Source organism: Gymnogyps californianus, chromosome 20 (genome assembly GCF_018139145.2).
Source record: "Gymnogyps californianus isolate 813 chromosome 20, ASM1813914v2, whole genome shotgun sequence".
Classification (NCBI taxonomy): domain Eukaryota; kingdom Metazoa; phylum Chordata; class Aves; order Accipitriformes; family Cathartidae; genus Gymnogyps; species Gymnogyps californianus.
The window spans coordinates 6,055,615-6,082,574 of NC_059490.1; the positions used below are offsets into that span (position 1 = coordinate 6,055,615).

The window sequence follows — 26,960 nt, forward strand, 5'->3', positions numbered from 1 at the left end:
GTCTTCACCATAGTATGTTGGGCTTCCAACGTTCAAAGATGCTGACAGCATCATCAGATAAATACCTCGCTCGTTAGGGTGACAAATCTTGCAATTACGGATTAGAACAAGATATCTGTGTTCTCTTCCCCGCTTTGGGGGAAACCAGGGCTCATGCTTCTCACACTTTCTTCAACTGAAAGACAATCTCAGATCTTCCTCAACACATCTGTAGCTGCCTGTTCTAAGAATTGGTCAATACTGCAAGTGAGTTTGAGCATCAGAAGCACCAACATACAAAGGTTAATTGCTGCAAATATTTATTGAGGTTTTAAGCAAACTAATGCCTGGGTGGCACTTCTCTTTGCAGTGCCCTCCCAACTTCAGCTCTGGCTGTGCAAGCATTTCTCCAGCAGATCCCAGCTCCTCTTGCCCCATCTGATCTTTCAAACACCCATACAAGTACGCAGGAACATCGTGCTGCACATGAGCAACACACAGCAAGAACACCTGCGAGCCAGCAGGCTGAGAACAGCTTGTGCAGACAGGTTTCATTTTTAAGCTGGCAGCAGCGTGACCCGTCCTTTTCTTCATTGTGATATACAGGACCAAGTCCAAAGAAATAAATCAATCATGCATGTGGAGCAGTTCTCTTCCTCTATGCCCTATACTATGATGCAGCTCAGATACAACAGCAAAAGGAAGCCACAGCATGTGGCAGAATGAGGGTACAAGCTTAGTTATCTGTGGCAAGACACAAAAAAAAAAAAAAAAAAAAAAAGAGGAAACAGGAAAAGAAGAACCAGGGAAGTCCCAGCACTCCTCCTCACCCCCAAATCCGACAATGCCATGTTCAGAGTTGGTTTGTACTGTTTTCCTCTAGGACCATTTCCTATCTTACCACTGTCCCAGTTCTGGCCAATGCCACCTACCCAACCTTGGGACCTTGACAGCATCTGCCTTTTCAGTCCGACACCTCCGACAGCTTCTCCATCTCACATGCAAGGCTTTTCCCAGACAGATCAGAAATTATGCACATAATAGCCAATAGTCTGCAAACATCTCTTATCAGACAGAGCTGCGAAGAGAATTAACACACCCCACCCACCCGGCCAACCAAAGGCGGCAACTACTCTCAAGGCTGAGAAAATAGACAACGGGACACCGCTGCAGATCGCTGTTACGTGCATCTTGCCACGCAACTGTCATGACTGGTAAAAGTCTGAGAACAGAGCTGGCCACAGATGCTACCCCCCACTGGGCTCTCAGTCTGTTGCAGATGTGTACAGAGGAGATTTGTGTGTTTGTTCTTAGAACTTGCCTTGTTAACGTTGTTGTAATATTGACACAACATTCAGTTCAAAGCTGTTACTAGCAACTGGAAATTGAAGCTTTTTATTGAATGTATTTTTTTTTTAATCTTAGCTTTTAAAACAAGATACTTAACAACATTAACATTCATTTTTATATCACATGTCACATGCTCAACTGTGCTACTAACTTTAGCTACAGCTGCATATTGTCTGCTTCCCCAGAAGCCCTCAGACTGAAAATTTGTGGTGAAACAGACACTTAAACACACACAAAACCAGAAGATGCAAGTAGGTTTTACTAATGAGGCGGACATTTTGCTGCATGCACCTCTCCATAAAAAACAAGTCCAACTTCAGCAGACACCAATAGCATCTTTTGTCTTTGTCTAATTTGGAAGCTGTGTTACACAGAACTGCGAAACAAGTTAATGTATGCGAAGTTTGCTGGAGCAGCAAAAGCAACAGAAAGTGCTTGATCTAGTCAGAAACTGCAGAGAGAACAGAAGCTTTGCATTCCAAACAAAGGATTCCCCCAGGAATGAGAGATATTTGAAGATGTCCACTTCTACGTCTGGAATTAAAAGCTGATATTTCTCTCAGAGAAATGCAAATCAATTAAGCAAACGAAGAAATGTTTGGGGAGGAAAAGGAAAATATTTGGCAGGCAAACACTAAAATGTTGAGCAGCTCTGTGGGAGTCATGTCCCATGGACCGAAGCAAAAACATAATTAGTCTACTGTGCAGCTAAACACCAAGCTCATGTATAATTTTTTTCTCATCCCAACCATCTCCTGGACACTTGCTGCCTAGCATCCTTTCTACAAAAGTAGAGTACCATACTGATAAGTCAGTGTGTAAAAACACCTGGGGGGAAGAAGGTTTAGCAAAGTATAAAGTGTTTCTTCAAAAGTGCATAAGTAGTAAACAACACTCCTCTGGGTTCGTATGTTTACCGATGTACCCAAAGACACTCGCCATTTTACACTGGCAGTTTTAGTGCTCCCACCTTATGTTATCTGCTTGGAAGCTGAATGGCACCACTAACTACAGTGCCACGTCTCTTATGCTGATGCCTGTCAGCAGACAGAGCTGCGCAAGCGTCCTCGTATAGGTGCATTTTGCAGCAGCCAAAAAGATGGCCACCAGGTTCTACCAGTCTGGTAAGGAAACGAGAGGCTTCAAATGTAGATCACATCCGAGTCATGCTGCTGAACCTACAGGCAAATCAAATGGGAAAAGTTAGTTTCACCCTGAACTCCTACTTAAAGCAAAGTAACTCTCTTTGGTCCAATTCTTCCTTTACCTCTGACTCCGTAGCCTTTTGCAAGATGCTCTGCAATAGCTTTTTCTTCCTTCTTAAAACAAGCATATTTGCCTCACCCCTGCTATTTGGATTAGGTTAGTCTTAAAAGTTGTTTCTGCTACTTGCATTAGAAAGAGCTCCTTCCTCATCTGTTGCTACACTCAGTTGTGTTCCTTCTAGTTCTAAGCACACAACCCTGAAGATTCAGGTCTTGAATGTTATATACTAGAGCCTTTAACTGATCCTAAAACCCTTCAGTTTTGTTCATATAAAACCACAGCAAATACATCAAGCTTTCTTTATTCCCAATACCTTGCACAATTAGCATTGCCTAGAGAAAGCTGATGTCCTTCCCACTGCTCAAGACCACATGCCCTTACAGTTCTTCTTGAATGCATACTAGATTCTCCATTCTAGTGAAATCTAAAAGCAGGTTGGTTTTTCATAAGATCCAGCTCATTAGCTCTTCAGGACTCTTTGACAGGGAACACACTGGAAGAGAACTGAACTGTTGGAAGTCTAGGCATTTACTGGTATCTTACTCCCTGCCCCTTAAAACCAGAAGACAGACACGGTATGTTTTAAGCTCTCTATACCTGGGAGCACATTCTCATTTCCAAGCCCGGCTGATACAAATAAAATTTAACACAGCTCCTCCTACTCCATACGGGCATCTCCGTTTCATTTACCAAGGCTTACAGCTTTGCATTCCAGCTTAGATCATAAGTGAGAAAAAACAGGCGGCCTCAAGTTATAAACAGTCCCGACCGGTGCGCCAGTGCAGGGTCTCCAAACTCATGCAACAGCCATGCATTGACTCGTCATTTGAGAGGCTGCGACAGAGCTAGACAAAACAGCTAAACTCCCTAAAGCCAGACATTCTTTACCTCTCTGAACTCTAAACTTTTCGTCAACATTTGGGAATTTACTTACAAATCTGATTACCTTTATAATCTGTTTTCTGGTTCCTGTGCCCACACTGTTGGCAACCAAGGAATTTGCTTGAAAAGATGACTTTTCCACTGGCATCGTGTATTGAATTTTGTTGGTACAAGGCCAGCTGCTTGTAGTATTTAACGAGTAAGCAGGGAAAGGTCTTTGAAGATTTATGTCCAATGAATCTCCAGTTTCGAAGGTTTTCATCCATGATGGGGTCTTTAAAAGAAAAGAACACATGGAAATTAAATGCCCTCTCTATATCAACACTCATTAAGCCAAAAAGAACATCAGATGCATAGTCAGAAAATAAAGGCCATCCTCCCTCATAATTTTTCCAAGCCTCCCTTCTCTCTCTAAAACCGTTGACTCAGAGCCATTTTTGCTACATGTGGAACAACCTGGAAGGACAAAGCCAGCCCTATTCTTGCACTGGTTCAGGAAGAGGCTGGAGTCTTTATATAAATAACAAGAAACTTACAACAAAAATCTAGGTTTAGTTCCTCACTGCCTTAAAAAAAAAAAAAATTACGCCAGAGACTTTTATGACTTTTAGCAACCACAAAGCACGTGAATGAGAATGTGTTGCAAACTATGAGGAACCACATTTAAATGTGTTATTAAGTTACAACAATTTAGTTTGCTCCAAGACCTTAAAGCCTTACTGTGATTTCATAATCTGTAAAATAAGATGATTATTTTTTGCTTATGGTACTGGTATCCCGCCCAGGAAAAACTTCTTAGATTTTGTTTTGACATGAATTTTCCTTGTCTGTGTTCACACTTTTAGTATTTTACTATCAAGGGTACTAAAGCATGTGCCTTGAACTGAAATACAGCAACTACCTCTGGCACACCCACACTATTCTTTATGGTTCATGCTGAAAAAAGTTGCAGGTATTTAGGGTACATACATTTCCCAAGGAGCGATCCAAGGATCCCAGTACTTCATTCCAATGAGAGTAAAGCCCTGACTGTTTTTCTTCTAGTTTCAAAGCATGAATTTCAGACTTCAGTTCTTTCAGTCGGTCTTCGAATTTTCTGCTCTTTTCTAAGTAGTCTAGCCTGTAGTCCACACATTGGAGACAGAAAGCTTATTGGCATGACATAGGTCAAGAGCAGGTGTGTGTGGAAGGAGGAGAGAAGAAGTTCTTTCGTTCATTTTTGGTTTTTGATAGGCAAAATGAAGTCTGGCACATGTCAGCCTGACTCCCCTGACCCACTGAGAAGGGGGTTCACTTCCACCCTTCAGCATTCACATACTTACTAACTTTTTACCAAGCATTTCCTTCCAGACCGAGAGAGGAAAAGCCTGTCGATGTATTAGATCAAAGCAATACCATACTTCAACACTAGAGGGAAACTCCTGTCCTCTAACATGCTGTTGCTCCGGCAAAGTACTTTGCCCCTGACATAATGTTCTCAAAGAGAGGAGGGTTCTGGACTTGTCATGGCTTGATACCACCAGAACACTCTTCCTCTGTGTAAATAACTAGTCTTACACAGACATAATCCACACCAGCTCAGTAAAAGGCCTCCAGCCATATGTACAAGTAGGAGGCCATCCTGAGTTGTTAAAAGGATGAACTGTGATTCCCAGAGATTTTTTTTTTCCTTTCTGGACTTTCCATGATTAACAGTCTCATTTATTGAGAGTCATACTGATACCTCTCTCTCTCTATTTCAAAGGATAGTCTCTTGAGGTCAATGTCCTTCAAATCCAGTTTCATGGATCCTTTGTCAAAGTTGGCATCTCTGGCGTCAGTTGGCGAGTATTGCGGGTACTTGACCATGTGCTGAAAGAGGCAACACAAGCACTGTCAGTAAGATCTGATTGTTTGATTTTGGGTTTATCTCCCCAGCTTCTGCAAGAATGCCATGCTAGGCCATTTCATAAGTTACCCATGGATTCCGAGACACACAGATGCTCCTGCAGCCCTTCTCCTCTACCTGAGTGGCCCCACATGAACTGCTGAAGTCTACAACCCACAGATCCAAGGGTAGAGAAGTATCCTGGCTGCAATGTTCCTCTGTATTTCAGCAGAGAATGGAAATCCATTCTCAGCAAGACTGGAACAGAAGAGGGAGTTGGGGCACACAGCCTTAGCGCTGCCTTCTTGCTGAAGACAGCTTCATCTGCTTTGCCTAAAGACACTCCTGGGCAATTCACATGCCAGGACAACGCAGCTGGCTCAGTACAACCACCTCCACAAAGTATTGCCTGACTAAGATGGCACAGAGTCAGTATTAGGCATGAATGCAGGCAAGACAATCTCTGCTCCTTAAGTCCCAACACCAGTCCTGGTTTTAATTTTTGTCTTGCCTTTCTTATCATCCTGACTCACTGCCCTGAAAAAATACAACTTGCATCCTAGCTACACTGTGTTTAAGCACCAGTTGGTCCTACAGGTGTTTGTCCCCTAGCTGGATGCAGACATGCCACTACTCAGCTTGACGGGGGCTATAAAAATGCAATCAACATCTGACTGTCTCTGAAGATGAAGTGGTGCCCAGTAGAGCAGAAACTTACAGGATAATTAAGCCTGGTTATGTCTACGAGTTTCTGCTTCGCTTTCCGTTCAGCCTCTCTGGCTTCATGCAGATCTTGTTTCAGATGCTCTGCTTCCTTGGCTCTGTAAGACAAACAGCCTGACATGAATGGTTGATGATTTCCAGTATAAAGCAAATGGATTTCAGAGCTATGCACCTCACTAGCTTCCAGAGAACAAGATCCATTACTGTCAGTGATTCCTTTACCCAAAGACACTTGTGGTAGGATGGTCACATGGAGAACTAACTGGACACAGCATGACATATGCTTTCAAAGACAATCCTGCACAAACTGGCTGAATTAACATGTTTTTCCTACTCCTAATTTCCATGGACTCAGTTATGACCTGCTGATACAGATTCTCCAGGCTGTCAGAGATCCTCTCTGAGGTGGGGAGAGGTGCAACATAGCTGCTCTTTATCTTGGCAAGCTTTTTGGCAGTATCCTAAAACAAGCAGAAGGCCCTTAATAGCAAGGTTAAACATTCTCTGTCAACACTGATCCGCTCTGCATCTTCAGGCAGCACAGTGTTATGGAACATGCAAATACTTATAGAGTGGTTTATATTCCACACAAGTTTACCCAGTTTACACTCCTCAAAGATCTGAAAGGGATACAAGAGACTATCACTTGGTACTAATGAATGAAAACAGCCGCATAACACAGGATATACAGATCGGTAAATTTAGATAGGTAGGTAGCCAGTGCTCTTTTGATAACACTAAACAGAAAATGCTTCTGCATTCTGGATCTTTAATACTAAACATCTCTAAAGCCTTCCATCTGATCCTCTGTAAATTTCTTGACCTGCATCACAACCACTGGTACCAGGTGGAACAAACAAGACACAAGAAGGCTTAGTCACTCTGAAGTGTTGCTTTGGGCACAATCCCTCCCTCATGGGCTTAGCTCTGAGAAAAGCAGCACTCTCTCCACCCAGGCATCCCACTAGGGACCACACAACCCCACTCAAGCAAATCTAACCTCCGGTCAGACTCCTTCACCAGCTTCACTGCTATCAGCTCTGCCTCCCGCATCTTTTGCTCCATCAGGCGTTTCTCCTCCTTGGTTTTCAGAGCCGTGATCTCCAGCCTCTGTCGCTCTTGCTCAGCTTCTGCAGCATTCTGGGCCAGCAATTTTGCCTCTTCCTCTGCAATCTGAGCTTTCTCAGCCAGCAACTCTGCTGCTTCCTGGGATCGGAGCTAAGAAGAAACAGTTTTTCTTAGTTATGCTGTCTAGCATCTACAAAATTACCCCTGCAGACAGTCAGGAAGAGGACATCTTTCCCCAAAAGATCAAGTGATAAAAATATTATTCCTTAAAATAAAAAGTATAGTAAACATAATTGTGGGATCTGGTGTTCCTCCTCTGCTCCTGAATTGCCTAACTTCCTTCCTGCCTCTCACATCTACAAAACAAGGAGACACATTTGCTTAGAGTTGGCCTAAGACATCAACCAAAAATTGAAGTTGGCCCCTTCATTTGCCAGTGCACCATGCTCTTTTCTCCCAATTTCAGCTCCATGGTTGCTTCCTTTCTTCCGTCTTTGCCTGAAGAAAGCACTGTGAACCAAATACAGGGAGCGAATGGCTCACATCAAATGGAGGTTATGGCAGATCAGAGTTTTCTCAGGTATTCCAGCATGCCCTCTCCACAAGTGGTCAGAAACTCTCCAGCCTTGTCTGAGCCATAATTCCTGCTGTCTCACAGGAGCCATAAGAAAAAAAAATATGCTTCCAAACCAAGAAAGCCCATCAAGCACAAGAATATTCAGACTAATGTGCTACTCACCAGGGCCTCGTTGGCCTGCCTGGCTTCATCTTCCAGCTGGAAAAGACGCCTTTCCAGCTCTTCTTTGGCTCGCTCAGCTTCTTCTCGAAGCTGCTTCTCCCTGGCCAGCCTTTGATTCTCCATCTGGAAAGAGAATGAGCAATACCACGTTTGTGGGTTTGCAGCAGAATCTCATCTGGGCCTGAGGCAGCACAGCAAATGACTCCAACGAAGAACGGACTGCTCTCTAGCTGGTGGACTGATATTCACCAGAGATGCAATCCTGAAGCTGCTTGCACTTTGCAGCACTGAACTCCTCTAACAGGTAATACTGGTTATTTCAGACTACTGGAAGAGCACTTGGATCAATCTATTATGTACCCCAAATCTTTGCGATCACCTGTTCAGTTTCACAAACATCACTTACATCCTCAGATGCTGCATTCACACTAGAGCTGTTCCCACATTCAATCCTGCTGCACTTTCTCACCTCCCACACACATATTGATGCAAGGCATGGACAGCAAGGGCACCAGCTGGAATAATAATCAGTGTTTTCAACAACAGAGGAGCAGAAAGCATCTACCTTTTTTCTAGCTTTTTCTTCCCTGGCTTGTGCTTTCATTTGCTGGATCTCTATTGAGTCCACTTTTCTTCTCCTCATAAATAGGTCGTGGTTTCCAATGCACAACTGCAAAATCTGGATAGGAAAAGCAAAGCAAATGCGATTTTGATGTACTTGTGCCCCAGCCAGAGGGACAAAGAGCCCCACATTGGCTTCACAGGACAGAAGCTGACAATTCTGACTTCAGCACAAGTGCTGGCAGTTGCTTCCCTTCCAAGAAAATCAGCACCCAGGGCAGGCTCATACCCAGGTACGTAACAGTTTATTAAAGTTCATAACAGGATTAGGGGTTCCTTCTGTCCTTCATCCCCCTCCAGTTAACCATTTTCCTGAATAAGAACAGGCAACAGATCTAGGCCAAGAACACATAAGAGGTAGCTGTGGGAATGGTCACCTGCGATGGCCCCTCCACAGGCTCATTGAGAAGTGACCCAGGCCCTGTGGTTGTGTTAGGAAGCAATCAGCGATGATACAATTAGCCAGTTGATTAGGTCCCTTCCTTGTTGCTTCTCCCAGAAAAGGAGAGGCAGTAGCTGATTAAGAACCCACAGCAGCCAGATAGGCAGATGCTGCACTGGCTTTGCACCTTTCCATACACTACATCCTCCCCTTCCAGCATCTGGATTTCCCTTTGTGATTTGGGCCTTCTTTCACATCTCACTTTCCACCCATCACCTCTCCTTCCCAGAGAGGACAAATGTGTGCACCCTGACTTCCCAGACGGAACAATCCTCAGGAAAACACATGCTGAAACTCAATGCTCCCTGGCCTCTCCATAGGTTTTACAAACAATATTTCTCACTCAGATATCAGTCAGTATTACCAGGCTCAGTTGTAAAGAAGGAAAGCAGGACACTTACCAATTTGTTCACTTTGAGTTGAGAGGAAAAGAACTTGAACACTTCTGCTTTTTTGTCAAGAGGTTTAATAGTTAACTATACAGGCAAAAGAAAAAAAAGAAAGGAAACACAGTGAGAAGGAGGAAAAACAAAGCTGCAACTATTAATACTAATGCAAACTTTAGCACATCTCCACTTCTCTCCAGGGAAGCAGTGATTTATGCCACAACGTGGGGAGAGTGATGCAAAAATGTTTTGCTCAAAAGAATCAGAACCAGGGCTGCTGTTACAGAGGTTCCTCATCTGCTCCCATAGCAGGCTATGTTAGAAGATAAAGCCTCCCACAGACCTACCCCGGTGCCAGTTTGGATGGTGGTTTTCGTAATAATACCACCTGTGCATTGCAAACTATGCTAAGAACACTGGAACAGGCACTGATTATCAGGAAAACAGAATACATTACTAATCCCCAGCAGTAGTCATATTCTTAAAGTCAGGGAGATGTCAAACACCTCTCTGAATACCATTCATTGCAGGTGTGAACAAAATGTATCAAGGGCCCGAAGGACTTGTTCTTCTGACCATCAGATAACAGTCCTGGAGCTCCTGCTTTCTCACATTTTCAGTCCTATCTCCCAAGCTGTTTCCAGAGGACATGAAGGGCTTTCATACCACCAGGTCAGTACACACTGTTTCACTTCATATGTTGTGCTCGGTTTGGCTGCATAACAAAATATGGCTCCATTCTTTAAGATCGTGTTTTCTGTGACTCACGGGTTAGCTAGCACTCTATTCCTATAATTCATTTGCAATGCAACGTATAATTTCAGACCATCTGAGTCACCAAGATCATAATGTCCTACAGCTCGTTTCACTCCGTAGGTAACAACTGGTTGAATGTATTGTCTTGTGAGGAGCAGGGCTGTGAATGTGTCAATGAATATAGTGGAGCTTTAATATAGGGCTGCCCAATTTCCCAACAACAGGGAGTTAAAGCAGTTTATTCACAGACCAGAGGGGAAGTTTAATGTTATGCAAGGACCAAAAACTTTTTGGAGGCAGAACTATAGGCTGTCCCGCCTGATTTAATGTATGCACATCTAACTCTGGACAGCAAATCTCATCCTCAATGTTTTTCAAAAGACGCACAGAAAATGGAACAGGCTGTGCTGTCCTTTGGCTGACAAATTCCAGGTATTCTAGTACCAATGTAGTTTTTCTGGTTTTGTTTTTCTGATTATAGCCTTCCATGTAGCCACATGATTTGTAATGAGACTAAATTTCACCCACTCCCCACTGTACTTTCTACAAGTAAAAGATGGGCTCTGAAATCACAGTGAAATTGCAATGGTAGGGTTGTGCTGAAGACTGAGATCATGCACTGACGAACGGGCAGAATTCAGGCAGAAAAACATGTTTATCTCCCTGAGTGTCTCCTCTTGCCACTGTGCTTCAAACCTCATGTCCAAGGACAGCTTCTGCATGTGAAAATGGCATTAAGTCTTTACGGATCATCTAATTCCTGCTGAGATAACTGAAGAAGCTAGTCACAGTGGCATTCATAATATCTGTCTTTTTCAGAGATCAACACACTTGTTCGGCAAAGGACAAGCAGCAGGGAAGGAACCAGAACAGAGGGCTCCACAAGTCTGGAGAGCTCAGAGCAGCCTCTGGCTCCTAGGGGAACCGAGGTTATGCAGCGCATCTGAAAGGCAGGTCTGTTATTTTTATAACAAAGCTCCCTAGGATCTTCCCCTTCTCCCCCAAATTATTTAAACAGAGACAGCTTTCAGCCTGTTCCAAGAATCCCAGTCCACACCCATGCCCATATAAAAAGAATAATATATCAAAGCCATCATACCTCTTTCTCACTATAGGAAATGTTTCTGATAGCACTCCACTCAAATGACTTATTTGGAGAGAACCTGTTATTAATGCTGTAGATATGAATACCTTTGGCATCAACTCCAAGTAGGAGATCTGTATGGTTTTTATTTTGCTAAAAAACAATAGATATCAGTAAACGCAATTTATGGTGACATTGAACAACCACAGACAAGAGCCACACTTACTCTAATACATTGATATTTATCTGTATTTTTAGGAAATTGATGTTTCCACAAAATACTACGAATGTTGTCACTGCTAGCTAATAAACCCAGTCCTCTAGGTTGACTATAGCAGCTCAAACTTTTGGTCTATTTCTCCTTCTTCCTATTACATACCAAGAGCTACTCAAGACCTTTGTCAGATTGTAAAACATTAATCTTCACTGTTGTATTCACCTACTCGTTTAGCAGGCAAGTAAACCAAGTCAGGACAATCAGTATACAGCCCACCATCAGCAGAGAAAAGCAGAAGTCAGGAGACCCCGTTCCAAACTCCCTGGAGGATTTTAAAAGGACAGTACCATCATCTACAGCAATTGAAAACTGCTAAAATAAAGCACTTACAGCAATTGGAAAATAATTGACACCATACATTTCCAAGTCTTGGGCAATTTTCAGGTAGTTCATCTCAGCTTCATCCCTAGAGAATAAGGCCATGATTATACTTGGAGATTCCTTTCCAACCTTTCTCTCCTAGCTGACTGTACATTTCCCACTTAGAAAAGAACAGGCAATCTGGTCCTTTGTACTTTCTTTAATTTTGCCATCTTACTCTCAACAATAGAAAGAGGATAATAAAACCATCATCTCTACAGAATAAAGACAGTAAAGCTGTACCTATTTTGAATCATGTATAGTGTAATCTTTATTAAAAATTCAAGTCCAGTCTTATCCTTGTGTTAGTTTTGCCACTCCATCATTATTATGTCTTGGAGACCTACCCTACCATTGTTTTCCACGACATGAGGGTATTTCCTTCAGGAAATAGAGTTCATTGAGAGATGAGTCCTGAACAAATTCTAAACAGAGCTTTGGGCAGAGGCCAAAGAAGGGTGCGAATCTCTCCACCCACCGTTCTCCCTTCAAGGTGAGGCATTAATAAAGTCTTGAGGAAAATATTCAGTAAAAATAGTGCTAAGAAGCATCTAGAACAGCCAAAGAGAAATTGAACCAAAACATTAGGAAAGGCTGCCTCTGGGCGCCAACAGCTCCTACTTCTTGTTTAATTGAATTTCCAGGCATGCTGAATGTCTTGAAGTAGCTGAATGTCCACATGGACTAGCACCAAAACTCAGTCCTGGAACTATGATGCCATGTCTTTACTGTTTTGGTTCCTTTCTAAGTATGCTGACACCCTTTTGAGCCATGATTTTCACAAGGTATAAAACATATCAGATTAATTCTTTTTATTCTAGGGAGAGACTGGTGTGATCTGGCTCCAGAAAGGCAGCTGCTGCATAGGGCAGACACACCAGCAACTCCAGGTAGCTAACGGCCTTAAATGAAAAGGCTAAACTCTCAGGGCTAACTTCAAATTCAACATAACTCAAACTTTCTGCAGGAACTTCTCTCTGCTGGAGTACATGGACTCTGATGAGACAGGGCTCCTGTCTTAGATGTGTTAGGTCTTGAAGCTCTGCAAAAGCCCTCAGCTTCTCTGCTCACTTCAAAGCAAGTCCAGTTTACAAGCACTTGGAGCCCTACACAAGACACTTTTTACCCCAGATGAGTGGGTGTTTTTATCCTTAGTTATAAATTAACCTACTAACATCACAGCTTGGAAAACAGTATTTCTTTGCTCACTCTACAAAAGCCAAATTTCACTGAAGACAGCAAACAACCAGTTACTGAAATGTATGGGATTTCCAAAGAATGAAATTATTTCAATACCTGGCAATACCCCTGTGCTCAGCATACCAAGCAGTAATCTTTTCTTCCCACATCTCTGCTGTCAGCTGATACTGCCTCAGGACCTACAGAGAAAGGAAGGAGCTTGGTTTCCTTTGAAGATACAAATACATCTGCTGCCTCTCCCAAGCAACGTGAATGCAGCAATGCAGTTCACAGCTCGGTCATTTTGCCAAGTTCAGGGCAGATACAAACAGTTTCTGATGCTCTGGTTAATCCCATAGCAATATCTATGTTACAAAGAGTAGATTCAAAGATTTGGTTTTATACAGAATAAAGACTTACCCTTTTGGGTAAAAGTTCATCATGGGCTAGAAAGCCTGGCTCATGAAAATTTGGGTCATAGTCACCATACTGTCCCAAGAAAAGAAAAGATACTTCAGTTTGTTAAATGCAGAATGCTGAAGAATTTGTTGCTTGTGTAGTTTGATGCAATCGCTTGAGACAGATTTTGGTCTGGTTCTCTCATATACATGATAACACATAATAAACAGGCGCCCCTCATCTGAACTGTCCATGGAAGTTACTTCCAGCCTTTGTGCTCTGCACGTGGCTCCAATGCAGCCACTAAGGTGGCCTATAACCTTAGACTTCAGTCCTAGCCTGCAGCTCTTGGTAACTGCAGACAGGGGAATCTCCCATGACTTCATACCCTCCTCTGAACTACAGGCTATGTTCAGGAGTGTAAGCTCCCCTACTTCTATAGCCTACTGCATATAGGCTGGGCTGCTGCAGAGGGCCAGCCCTGCTAAGAATTTGTGTTCACCTCCTGCCATTGTATAAGTTTGGCTCTTGGTGGCATGAAGTGAACTATGTTCTGAGAGATACTAAAAAACATCATGTCCTTCCATTGTGAGCTCTGGTATCAGCACCTGCTGTATCCATGGACATTTTTTAAAACAACAGGAAATAATTCTAGCTGGGAGAAAGATTACATTAAAATGTTACGTCCAAAGAAATCCCCCAAGTTGCGAAAGCATAGTATATAATACCAAAATCCTTGTAGGGGCATGTAATGCTTATTCTTCTAGCTGTTCCTGTACCTCCCAGGATGACCTACTTCTTTAATAACAAATTTTAACACTGCTGTGTTTTATGTACCAGCATGTATATGTGTTGGTTAAAAAAGAAAAAAAAAAATCAATAAAAAGAGCACTTCTATGACAAACCTTGGCCTGAACAGCATAAGAAGCCAGTAAAACTGTTGCTTCTGGAGAACAATAGATTTCCTCATCCAGTATTTGTTTCTTAACCTAAATCAAGAGAAAAAGGGAGCAAGTTAAAGAAGCTCAAAGTCAGGACTTACATCAGGCTTGAAATGAAACTAGACATGCCCCGACTGTAACTTGGCACCAAACATCACCATTATGAGTTAATGACAGCAACAATAAAACAGCATTCAGAAACACAGGAAGCCTTTACTTAGCATTACATTTAATGAAAAAAACCCCAACTTTTAAAAGTTAAAGTGTCTTAAATTCTAAGTTCATAGAGATGCCAGTCGTCTATCTCCACACATTTATATAAGGAGTCCTGAAAAAGAATGTGTTATAAAACATGAATTCTATTGTCTGCACTTCATTCCTTTTAACAATCCTTCTTTTTCTTCCTGCTTTGGAAAAGTTACCTTTAAAACACGTAAAACATCAAATTTTAGGTTGGAAGGGACCTCTGGAGGTCATCTAGTCAAAGCAGGTCCAACTAGACCAGATTGCTCAGGGCTGTCCAGCTGACTAATAATGCCAAGGACAGAGACATACTGAAAACCATAATAGTATGTTCTCAAGCTTTCCAGAATGTCAGAATAAAAGAGACCCCACAAAGGGAAGCCGACTAAGAGAGCACTTAATTTATTCAATTACAGCGGTCTAAGCACAATAAAAACATAGGGGCTTAAAAATAAAAGCGCAGTATAAATGGTAAAGAGTCTTTTAACATTCTTTTCATTTTAATAATCTATGGTGCTACCAAGATCAGAGGTGTAATAGTTTGTAAGATGTTGCTTGATTTTAAATCAGTTGGGTAATTTTTACTTGAAAAACTAAAGAGGGAAGGGGAAATTAATCTTCACAAATCCTCCTCTCAGGTGTAATGTATTTAGCCTACTAACAAGCACAAGACAAGAAAGTTTTGCACAATGCATAGTCTTAAACATTTCCAAAAAGAAAAATTACTTGAGATAGCACTGAGCTATCTTTACAAATACACTTTGGCACTGTAGGTACTGTGAACTGAAATGAACCATCAAGAAAGTTTTTCTTTTAAATTTAGTCTCTGGTGAGCACAATATATGAACCCGAGTTATAGTACAGGGAAAATTCTTTCTAAGCTGTTAAAATGGAAAGAATGAAAAGACTTTTCTTCCAAATTGGAAAGCTCCAGCTTTCATACTCCGTGGTGTAAATCATACGTTTCAGACTTTAGAACAACTTAAGATAAATCCCCCATAAGTGTCTGGGGGTTTTCTCTGATCAGTTCTTACAAAGACATTTTGTTACACTTTATGAAGGAGCAAATTCCCTAATCTTTAAATAGACAATATTTAGCTTTAGTCATTTACATTTATTCACACATTTTGCAGAAAGCTGTTATGCCACATCAATTTGTAAAGGTCTGAATAGTCAGTAGAGCTGAAATCTGTCGGCATCCAGATGTCCGTACATGTTTTTCCTATTAGCATCCAGGTGTGATCTTACGTTCTTATAGTCAGGAAACTTTGCAAGTTCAAATTTGTTTCAGTCTTGTTTTTCTACTTTGGAATGAGAAGAATTTGCTAATTGCATATCTGCTAGTCAAGGCAGGTTCAAGGAGAAAAGAAAAGTGAAAAAAATCAGGATTAAAAGACTAGGAAAAGAGTTCTGCCCGTCTCATTCCTTTCCAAAATTAGCTTAAGAAAAAAATTGCCAAGTGGTTAAGGGTTCTGGATGAAGTTCTAGTTAGTATATTAACCCTCAGAACAGCAGCATTTTCCCATTACTTCATTAACACATCCTCCTCAGGGAACAAGTGTGTTTACTGTGTTTATTTACAGATGCAGACTGAATTTATTCCATACACCCATACTACTTGCACAGACACATACTGCTGAAAGCTACCAGAATAAAGCAACACACCAGGTGGGTGTAACTGGCAGAGGACTCCACAGCAACTCAGGAGAAGCTGGATATGACAGACATTGGAACAAACAGCTGACCAACAAGTGACCATCCAAAACTCAATGCTTGTATACCTATTGCTACAGCTACGGCCTGTTGCTGCAGCTATGGAGCCACAGCATGGCTTTTCCTGGTTGATGCATCTTTATTTTGATAACGAAGCATTGTACTCCAAGAACTTGCTCCTTCATCTACTTTTTAATGGAGCTAAGAGAACCCTAACAATTTCTGGGACAAAAGAAAACCAAGTGGCAAATAAGAAAGCTGCCTCTGTAAAGCTACTAGCATCAATGCATGTGTGGGGTTAACTTTATTACTTTTACTGGCTTCCATCTCATGGAAGTTTGTAAATTTGCAAGAACCACCATGGTGTACAGACCAAGCTGTGTTCACACAGCTAACAACTCTGCTCTTGAGCACAGTACTGCTGTCCTGCAGCTCCTCAGTAGCTGCCCCTACGGCAGAGCTGAAATGGGTTCTGTTATCTGTAATGAAGATTTGACAGGGCTGGGGATTTATTCTGCTAGCATGAGTAGCAGGCATCCAGTTCAATGGGGTAGGGAAGACAACTCAAACTGGCTAATTGGACTGGCAGAAGTCAGTGTGTGCAAGTCTGGACATTTCAGAAGAATACCAACACCACAAGAAGGGAACAGCACTTCTCATCTGGGGGCTATCAGACAATATGATGACGCCTCCAGACTTTGTCTTTAAAAGGATCACACATTGTGGTGAACCTTCTGTTTGAGTTGTAGCTGTGTATGCTGCTCCACTCCTTTTGAAACTTGCTAGATGAACAAACCTGTATTTCAGAATGGCTAGCAAATTCTATGATCTTTTTTCCCTACAATCCAAAATGAAGATTTAAGAAGGACAGGTTAGGGAGTTCTTGTTTTCTAGTGATTGTGCCTTCTACAGTCATACACAACAAGATCTCCCAAGTAACCACCTGGACTATTTTTAGGAACTCACAAGTTTTAGTTTCAGGGATAGGCTGTAGTCACAGGTCTTGTTCCATTTGCAGCTGATATGGGTGAAAAAGCTTATTGTCCTCAACTGCTTATCACCATTCCTTCCCTCTCCTCCACCTTCACAACTGCCACCGTAATTGCTTGTGTAGTCACTCCCACACACAGTGCGTACATCTAATAACAGGTCTCTTGCTTATTTTGAAAGAACTAGATTAGGGAATGGTTACACAAGAGGCTACACCAGCAGGTCTAAGACAACAGTGACAAGGAGCTGTTGAGACTCTCTTAATCCAACTTAACTGCAGCCAGAGCAGACCAGATGACAGTCCTCAAGATAACTTCTGAAGCTGACAAAAATGATGGCTTCACTTTATACTTCTCAGCACTGACCAATTAGGGCAAAACTCTCACAGTTCTTCAAGCAGTGCCAGCCTTGCATGGATTTTTTTTTTTAAACACATACTATAAGAGCAAAACAAGTCTGGAATATCCAGATGTGGAATTATCATCCAAACTGCTAGGTGTAAAAGTGATTTTACATGAAACTACAGGTCTCAGCAATTTAACTCCCATTCCTAGCACAAACAGTAAGAGAAGCCATCAAGAGAACAAAAACCTGCAGAAGGCAAACAACGTTCAGCTTACCAGTACATAAAACCACAGCAGTCAGGAGAGATGTTTGTATTTCATAAAAATGAGATCTTTACAGAGACACTGATACAGCTGAAGCCAGCAGAATCATTCTGAGACTAACAGCTGCCAACAAGATCAAAGACAATACAAAAGGACCGGGGTAAATACAGAAGGAATTCATGGTTAAAAACTGTTCCTGACCTGAAGGAAGAATAAGTGCTGGGTAATTTCCTGTAATAGTTCCTCTTCTACCTTCTCTGGGTAGAATTTAGCCAAAAAATGAAAGCTAATGGGATCTTCTTTGGGGATTTCTTGATCTAAAACCTGTTTACAGATAAAATAAAATCAGCAGCAAAAATAGTACATAAGTGTCTCAAAATAATATTCCAGAGGAAAATCAGAAAGCAGCCAGTAATCCACTTAAAGCAGCCTTTCCATATTTTAGAAGGAAGGGCAATGCTGAGCTTTAATCTAATAGCAATCAGTGCATATAGTGGTGATTGGTGTGTGGTACTTCAGGCCAAATGTGACAGAAGCAATCAGACCAAACAACACAATGAACTTTAGTTTTAAATAAATGATACCACCTAAAATTATGAGTCGTCATGTAACACGTTCCTTTAGCTCTTGAGCTAAAAAAGTACATCTTTTTATAAGGAGAAAATTGCCATGCTGTTATTTTTTGTTTCCTATACCTTTTTGTCCATCTTTAACCAGGTGCACATTCCTTTTATTGTGTACTGCAAGCCAAAGAACCAAGTCTCCCTTAAACCAAGTGCTCGGCACACCAGGTCAAACAAGTCCTTTCCCTTCCACTTCATCTAAAAGAGAAAAAGAAAATTTAGAAAAACAGGTATGTCTTGAATGAATTTGCTGCATTTCAGTCAAGCAAACTAGGCTACCATTTGCCTTTCTCCTATGAACTCTTATTTCACCTTTAGCTTTTCAATGAAATATGCCTACTGCTGCCTACAGCAAAAGGTGCAATAGTTACAGTGCTCTACCTCCTCTTCCTCTCCCCCAGAGAAAGATTCACAGAGCAGCTGTAGTCATTTAACCACAGCATCAAGCACTTTATGAGCACAGTGAATGAGGATTGCGCTATTGATTTCCTAGGACACAGCAAGGCTTTATTAATACTTGTAAAAATCTTATTCAATAGTTTATACAAATTGGAGAGACAGAGAAGGGCAGGGGAGATCAAAGGAGTGTTAGGGAACAGTGCAGAAATGCCAAAAAATGAAAGCAAATCCACCTTTCACATACCTCAGCTATTTCAGTGGCACCAAGCCAAGCCTTTATGCTACTCTGATTTAAATGAACAGGAGCCTGTCTTCTAGAGTAATTTAGTAGCCTGGCTCCATAGAGAGCAAACTTTGATTAAAAGTCTCAAAATTCACACACATATGATGCCTCATTTTTTCACTGAAGAGGCTGCACATCCTTTTCTTCTGTTTGGCTACATGTTAAAAAGATTATTTTGTCTAACTGCATGGGTCAGCCACTAAAAACTTAATAAAAAAAGAACTATTAGGCAATATTTGGATGGAAAGCAGGAAATCATCCCAGCAAAAGAGCAATATTTGGGGAGAAGGGAGAGATAGCAAAGGAAGGAATACATTAAGCTGGATTTGTTAACAAGGACGCTGAGCTCTAAATCAAATTTTCCAAATCCTTTCTTTTCACAACTCTGTCTGCAAGTATGCTAGATCAGTAAGTCATAGAAGTGCACTGCTTGTGACTAATCTATTCTGTCTCTGAGGAACCTGGTAAATGAAATACTAAGTGCCCCACAAGACAGCCAAGTCTCATTAGAATTGCCAGTCCCATTGGGCCTCAGTTTTCTAACTCTTCTCAGAATAACTGTTCATCTTTTTTTGCTTTTGCTGGATGGTTAGGAATTAATCGGGCACAGTTCTGTCTCCTCCATAGTGCAGCCCAATTAATTTAGCAATTGATCACTTGCTATATTTGTTTTCTTCCATATTTTTCTGCAGTCATGATTTCTCTATCCAATTTACTAAATAGCTGTAACTAATAGAAGAAAAGCTAGCTTTTTCATTTGGTCATTTTTCTCTTCCGCCCAGAGATACAAAACAGCCATTGCAGTTAAAGAAATAAACTGGAGTTTACAAATAGCAAATTTGAAGTGAATGTCCCAGATCAACTGAGCGCAAAAGTACTATTTTATAAATTATTTTAAGCAACATCTTAGGACCAGCTCTGACTTTATCCAAGCTGGCAGCGTCTTAAAGAATTGTGTCACTTACAAAAAAACGAATTTTCTGGAGAAGCAGGTATACTTACAAGCAAGCCCTGCACCATGTGCTGGAATGCTTATGAAGAAAGCAGGCCTACTGCTAATTTAGCAGTGTCACAGTCAAATGCGTTTCATGGAAACAGCTTTAAATTCTGAATAGTCAGAGTTGTTTAACAGAAGAATGCATCTGAGACTATGTAATCCATTGTTTATAAAAATAATAGATCAGTTTTAAGACCACCCATGAACTGATAATCTTAACTTTTCAAATTTATGTCTTGCTAATACAAAGGTCAGTCTCCATCTTTCTAGCATTCTGCTGAGGACTCTTACCTCACAGCTGAACTCCATTTCAGCATCCACTGTTACAATTTTGACTTTAAAAGTCTTCGGTTGTTTCTTCTTCAGGCCTCGGATGGACATATTTTTTAGTTTATGAGGACAGCCACACCTGAAATCGAACGTGCGTTACATTTAGGGCTGGAAATTCAGCAACATTTTCTTGGCTAGATTCCAAAGTAAGGTGAGTCCAAACTTGCAGAATAAAGTCACCTTTAAACACGCATTTTTGTGTCCAAGACAATAAGAAAGGATGTTGAAACAAAAAAATTAGTTTGACATTTAAATTGAGTTTGCTCCTTAAAATAAATTGCTCCAAAATGTCATTCCTGTCTTTCCTCAGACCTCGGAAAACACTGGGTTCCTACAGCACTAGAAAGAATATCATTCAGACCTTATATTGCAAGATCCAGGCACTCTCACTACAGCTGAGGACATCTAGGGAACCTCCAACCCAGCCCTTGTGCTCCATACAATCACCCAAGTCCATGCAATTCAGCAGTCTCTTGCAACAAAACTCTGCAAAGGATGAATGTTTACAGTTTCCTAGAAGTAATACCTGGCTTTTGAATAATGCCAACAGAAATATGGCATTCCTCATCCCTTTTACATATCCAAGCAAAATTCCCTTTCTCAAAGGTCTCTGTGGCATGTACCAACACCAAATGCATCAGTGGAAGCTCCACTTGTGAAACACACAGTAGAGCACTACATCATGCAGCAAAACCTTAAGATATCAAATCCAACTGAATCCTTTTCCATCAGTTATGGCTCCTTGAGCAACTAACCTACTGAGTTTCTTTACACCATGAGATCTTAACTCCCTGAAATGATACAAATGCCAAGAATATATGCAATGAAATTAAACTGAATTTACCATGTTCTCTTGGGCATACTAACTCACAATGATGAAAGTTATTGGAACAGAAATTTTCCCAGTGGAGTTCTTGTGAAATGAATTTAATTTCGCAGAAGCCTACAGAAAAATTCCTTCACAAATCTTCTATTCTAAATGCAACTGACTGCATGCCATCAAGAAAACTGATGAGACATGTGCTATTTCCACAGCCACAAGGGTTTGTGGATACCATTCAAACCAAATGTTGAAAGTTGGGGTTAAATGGTAGTGTGAATCTGCCCTATGCAGTTCTCAGATGCTTATTTCTGAGCACAGGAAATCAGCCTGTAAAGTTTTCTTCGTCTTTTTACTTTATAAAATTAACAGCTCAGACTTACACAACCTACTTAGTATCTGTGAACTATATAGGTCAAGAAGAGACTGAGGCATTCTTGGTTTCCTACAATATAAGACTACAGTGTGGCAGAATTCCAATCTCTCCTTAAGGAATTCCAAAATAAAGTTCTAGTTTAAACTGAAAAGTTCCATTTGTCTGTACCTTCCAGGATTTTATAAAATATCCTGTCCCCTTCTTTGCTTCTGCTGAGCTCTAAGTTGGCTTGCAAATGTACTGATTATTTTCCACTTACTTTGTACATGCCCCTCATCCAAAAATTTCAAGAAGCTAAATAGGATGTAAAATGTATATGGAAGTTTTTCTTTTCAAATTGTAGGGAAGTTGAGGCAGAGAACAGATGAGTTAGTTACCAAATCATATGGACATCAGCGGCAGAGTTGAGAACAAGTACTTGAGAAAACTCAGAGTGGGGAAGAAAAGCTCAGGAGAAAATTCATCTTTCTGACACCACTGAGACCAGCTGAGGAGTCCTCTCCCTCCAGTTGGCTTTGGTAGAGCTTCTGCTGAAGTCTTGTTCGGTTTGGGGCAACACACTTGAGGAAAGATAATGGGCTAACTGGAGAGAATCCAAAGGAGAGATCCAAGGGCTAGAAAATTATCTGTGGTAAAATGAAAGTACTGGTTAGTACAGAGAAGGGACAAGTGTGGTGAGACATAATAATGTCTGCTCTTCATGACCACAATGGTTAGGACAAGGAATAATGGGCGTAATTAAATTGCAGACAGGTTGCACATTGAGAAAAATTCACTAACAATAAGAATATTATGATGCTGGAAAAGCATAGGATTGAATGTCTATCTTTCTGAACTTGTATCCAAAACAGTGTGACAGTATCTGCTCCCTCCTCAAGACTGGAGGGAACTACATGCCCTCAAAGCACTCTCCCCAAGCTGGTCCTTCTGCTGGTGCTTGCCACCAGTCCTAGGAGAGGCCAGTTCACACTACTGAGAATCAGTGCAAGCCAGGGTGCTTCAGGGACAGGCAAATCCAGGGCCCAAATCCCATCACCCCTGGGGTACCCCCTTGTCCTCAGGGAATATTTTTAGAGAAGTGAAAAACAGATCTTGCTACAGAGTGCGTTTCCTCTATAATTTAGGCAACACCTCAGTGCACACTACTGAGCAGAGCTCAGGTCCTTTCTATTTAGCATAGAAAAGTGTTTTCCATTAAGGGGAAAGGAATATTTAAAAACCAAAAAATTACCATAGTAGGATGGTGTAATGTGACCACAGTAATATTGACAAGGAAAGCATCATGTGAAGGCATCCAAAAAAGCAGTAATTATTTCAGTAATTTTTTGATCTCTAATCTGCAAGCTGCAACACACCTAACAGCAAAATTATATTTTAACCTGTTACATTCCAAAGGTCTTTCCTGTCCAGTTTTCTTCAAAACCAGAGATTTACTGTAAATAATTGTACCATTGGATACAGCAATTAAAGCATGAGAACTACAAACTACTATACAATACTGGAAACAACCCCTTCTTCTATTAGTTCTAGAAGAAACACCAATGGCTGAAGACAAAGGAGAAAAAGGCTTCATAATTCATTTTTAATACGTAATTTGAAACGGCCAATTGAATTAAACAGGAACTTTGAGTTAGGGCCAGTACAGAACATTCTCAAAGAGTTTCATATGGAAAACGCTGAACAGATAAAATTGAACAACTGCAGAAGAATGTACTAATTTTCTCAAAATATGACAAAAACACCAGAGCCCTTCATTTTGACTTTGAAGTTCACTCTTTTTTCTTGTATAACCTGGTTGAAATGACAATATAATTTGTTCAACATTTCCAATAGCTTTTTTTTCCTTTCCAGAATTTTTATTCCATGGAAAAGTACATTCTGACTCACAGTGAAAAGACATTTTTGAATATCAAATTTTCCCAAGAAATGTACACTGCATTTTAATCAATAGCACTGGTAAAGAAATAGAAAAGGTTTTCACACTGAATAGCTTAAATGAATGTCAGATACTGACAACATAAGCAAAAGCACTTAACAGTCAAGTTTTTAGAAAAATAACTTTTTCAAATAAGAGAAATTTTGCCGAATAAGACAACCTGGGTTTGCAATCTTTTGTTTAAATGCAAAAGCAATCTACTCACTAGATCCCTGCTACTAACAACATTTAACTGTGAATCATGTGCAACGTGTTTCAAGATAGAGTTTCTGTCACTGAGCTCCAGTGATTTATTTCTGCAGTTGCCACAGGGATCTAAGCTCAAGACCCAGGATCAGAGCATGTCATAACCTTACCAAATAACACATTAATCCAAAATAGGGCAGAGTTATAAAAGATTCCTGTCCAGCCAGAATCTGGGAACAGATAGTTCAGAAGCTGTGAATGTCCACAGCTTCTCCTGCACCTTATGAAAACCAACAGAAAGATGATAAAAGCTTTGCTTGATGAGGGGAGCAGAAATGCTGTGGTGAGGATATAATTTGCAAGAACTAAACGGTCCTGACTCTGCCTTTTAGCGTGTTCAGGTCCAAGATCAAAGAACTGACATCCACCAGCTTTGACTACATCATAGTCTTCTCCCTTCTTGACAATGAGAAACTAGTGCCTGAGCAAAACGTGGGGCTGCAAGGGAAACTGGGAACAGCAGGCAACAGCAAGAAGAACTGGCAAGGCGACTCTTGCAAGGACTGATGCTTATCTGTATCACAGCACTAGATGGGCAGTCATGTTACACCACTGCACTGCACACTTCATCAAAATGGGAAATAACCCACACATCAGATACCACTTACTTACACTATTAACTGAAAAGTACAATGAGAAAGAAGATGAAATCAGCATTCCCCCCAAAAAGCTCAATAAATCCACCAGAATTCAGTACATTAGAGACAGACAGAGAAATACCTCAACAAGCTGTAATTAACGTTCCCAGGAGTGAGAGTACAATTTACTTTCAGTTTAGCATTTCCAAGGTGAATGGATGGTTTGCAGGGCTCTCCACAGGATATAAGGATTTCCCTTCACATGGCACTTGCTCTCAGTGACAACTGTGCGTGTGCTATTACCATCCAATCACACTTTGGTCAGCCACACTCAAGTGAAAAAGCATCTGTTTTCACACACACACACAAAAAGCCAGCAGCACTTTTTAAGGTGAGACCTCCTTAGTCTCAGCTGCAGACAGGCTAGGAATTAATGGCAATTGCAAGACCCCTCTCTTATACCACCACCCCCCCAAAAGCAGTCTGCCCTTAAGGATCAGCACATGCACAGGGGCAGCAACTGTACCATCTGCTAGCAAAGTCCTCACACGAGCTGGAAATATAAAACCCTTGGGAGTGCAGTGTGATTTAAAGAAACAAGGTTTCAGAAGTACTTTAAGAGTCACCAATAGAAGATGCTTGAAGCATCAACTGCAAAAGTACATTAACATAGATACTACTACAATTTGAAAGTCTCCTGTCATTGCTGAAATATCTACTGCAACTCTCAGTCGCAAATTCCCCTGACTCATTATGTTTCTCCCGGTTCCTGAATTTCTATACTTAAGCTCAGAAATTAATGCAAGCAATTTGAATGCAGACAATACAGGAAAGCGTTGTGGGCTTTTTACAGTTGTTGACTCACACTTCTGCCTGTGCTCCCTGCCCTGCCCAAGTAACAATTTAAGCAAACAATTCACTGTTTTAAAATGGGTCAGCAATATAAAGGTTTTTCTTACCTCTCAATCTAAAAAGAAGTTATCTAAAGTCACCAGTCGGAATCAAGACTTACCTCACAGATCATTTTCTGAATGAAGATAAGAAAAAATTTGTTTTTAATCCAAAATTCCACATTTTTTCAGCAGACATCAATACCCAGCCCTCACAAGTTCTGCCACTGAAAATAAAATCCAAGAACAACTTTTATACTTGATCCCCTTTCCTTTGTTTCCTATGAACTGCAGCATGTTAGCGCCCTCTGAAAAATCAAAGAATTGCTTTCCCAGGTGATGTGAAAGGCTCTTAACCATTTCCTGCCTGTGCCAGCAAGGCTCCTCCCAACTTCTCCCCACTGTAATTCAAGCAACAAGGCACTAAGGGAAGCCCCTGAATCTTGACTTGGATATCTGTAAGAACTGATAATGAACTTCCAAATATCTCCTTTGATAGTATTTGATCAAACCATTTCAACAGTGTCTCCAGCCATACAAAGAATAGCCTGTTCTCACCATACCCAGCCACCTTAAAAAGGAAAGCTGCACAGTGTTGTCCTGTTAAGTAAATATGATTCCCTACCTGCCATCTTCCTGTGGTGAGAGATGATGGGAAAATAATGCCTAAAGAAAACAAGCCTGAAAAGTGGGCAGCAGCCAAAATACTTGCCAGCAGAAAAAGATAAATGAACACATTTAAATAAAAAAAAGGGATGGCCTCAGCCTGAAGTCACAGGAACAGAGACCACAAGCTCCATGAGCTGCCAGGAGCATATGACCTCAAAGGCAACAAAATCAAGGCTTTTTGCCATTATTCAGTTTGTAAGCTGTTTTTTTTTTTTCCAACCCTCCATTTTAGATAATTTACAGAAACTAATTTTCTACCAGGGTATGGATAAGCAAGGACAACAGGCCAGCCCTCACTTCATACATGTTACAATTATTCCAGATTTACATGGAAAACCTTCAAGGTTTGGCTCATTTACATAAGAGCAGGTGGAAGAGCACAGAAGTACTTCCTGTGCAAAGAGACCTCAGTGCCATGCAGCCACAAGAAGAGGCTGCGCTGACAGTCAGCTTCATCCCCTGAAATTCAGTGTAAAATAGCCCCTCAGCTCTCACACCTCTGCCTCCTCACCTCCTTCCAGCGCCTCCAGACCGAGGCCTGCTGCAGATTGTATCCAGCCGCACAGCACAACACATTGCTGCTGAATGTGGCACCCAGATCAGTTATTTAGACCAAAAATCAGGCTGGATTCAGCTGTGTGAGCCCACAGGTGCCAGAGGTATGGCAGGTCTCCCCACAGACAGTGGCTCCCTGAGGAAACAGGGCCCACACCCAGGACCCGCTGCCTAATCTCCCCTGACTGCAGGCCCCCCTCAGCCTGGGAGAGGAAGAAAAACCTCATTTCCATCGGCTTTAGTCTCCTGCGCGCTGAGGCAGCCTCAGAGGCAGCACACGCAGACCACACCGACACAACACTCCCTCACCCGCTTCTGAAAGAGCTAAAGAGGCTGCCTGCGCCTTTAAATCCTCCCCAGGAGACTCCTCCCCTCCCTGCCGCTC

General features: G+C 41.4%; 1 protein-coding gene across 5 annotated transcripts; it reads right to left on the reverse strand.

Annotated features, from left to right (window-relative positions):
* Window positions 1-1,570: 1,570 nt before the first annotated feature.
* Window positions 1,571-26,815, reverse strand: LOC127024289 (merlin-like). 5 transcript variants are annotated; one of them, XM_050908769.1, is made up of 19 exons: window positions 26,532-26,596; window positions 22,079-22,327; window positions 20,467-20,584; window positions 18,569-18,694; window positions 18,075-18,197; window positions 14,284-14,367; window positions 13,400-13,468; window positions 13,097-13,179; window positions 11,771-11,846; window positions 11,179-11,316; window positions 9,339-9,413; window positions 8,440-8,553; window positions 7,875-7,997; window positions 7,068-7,285; window positions 6,063-6,165; window positions 5,201-5,328; window positions 4,447-4,597; window positions 3,542-3,751; window positions 1,571-2,507 (listed from the first exon to the last, which is right to left on the reverse strand). In XM_050908769.1, exons 2-19 carry the CDS (start codon window positions 22,084-22,086, stop codon window positions 2,472-2,474), a joined length of 1,983 nt encoding a protein of 660 aa, XP_050764726.1. In that variant the 5' UTR covers window positions 22,087-22,327; window positions 26,532-26,596; the 3' UTR covers window positions 1,571-2,471. The 5 variants fall into 5 exon arrangements, with proteins under 5 accessions (XP_050764726.1, XP_050764725.1, XP_050764724.1 ...); XM_050908768.1 differs by lacking the exon at window positions 26,532-26,596 and adding an exon at window positions 25,474-25,510; XM_050908767.1 differs by lacking the exon at window positions 22,079-22,327 and having other exon boundaries at window positions 26,532-26,815.
* Window positions 26,816-26,960: the final 145 nt, after the last annotated feature.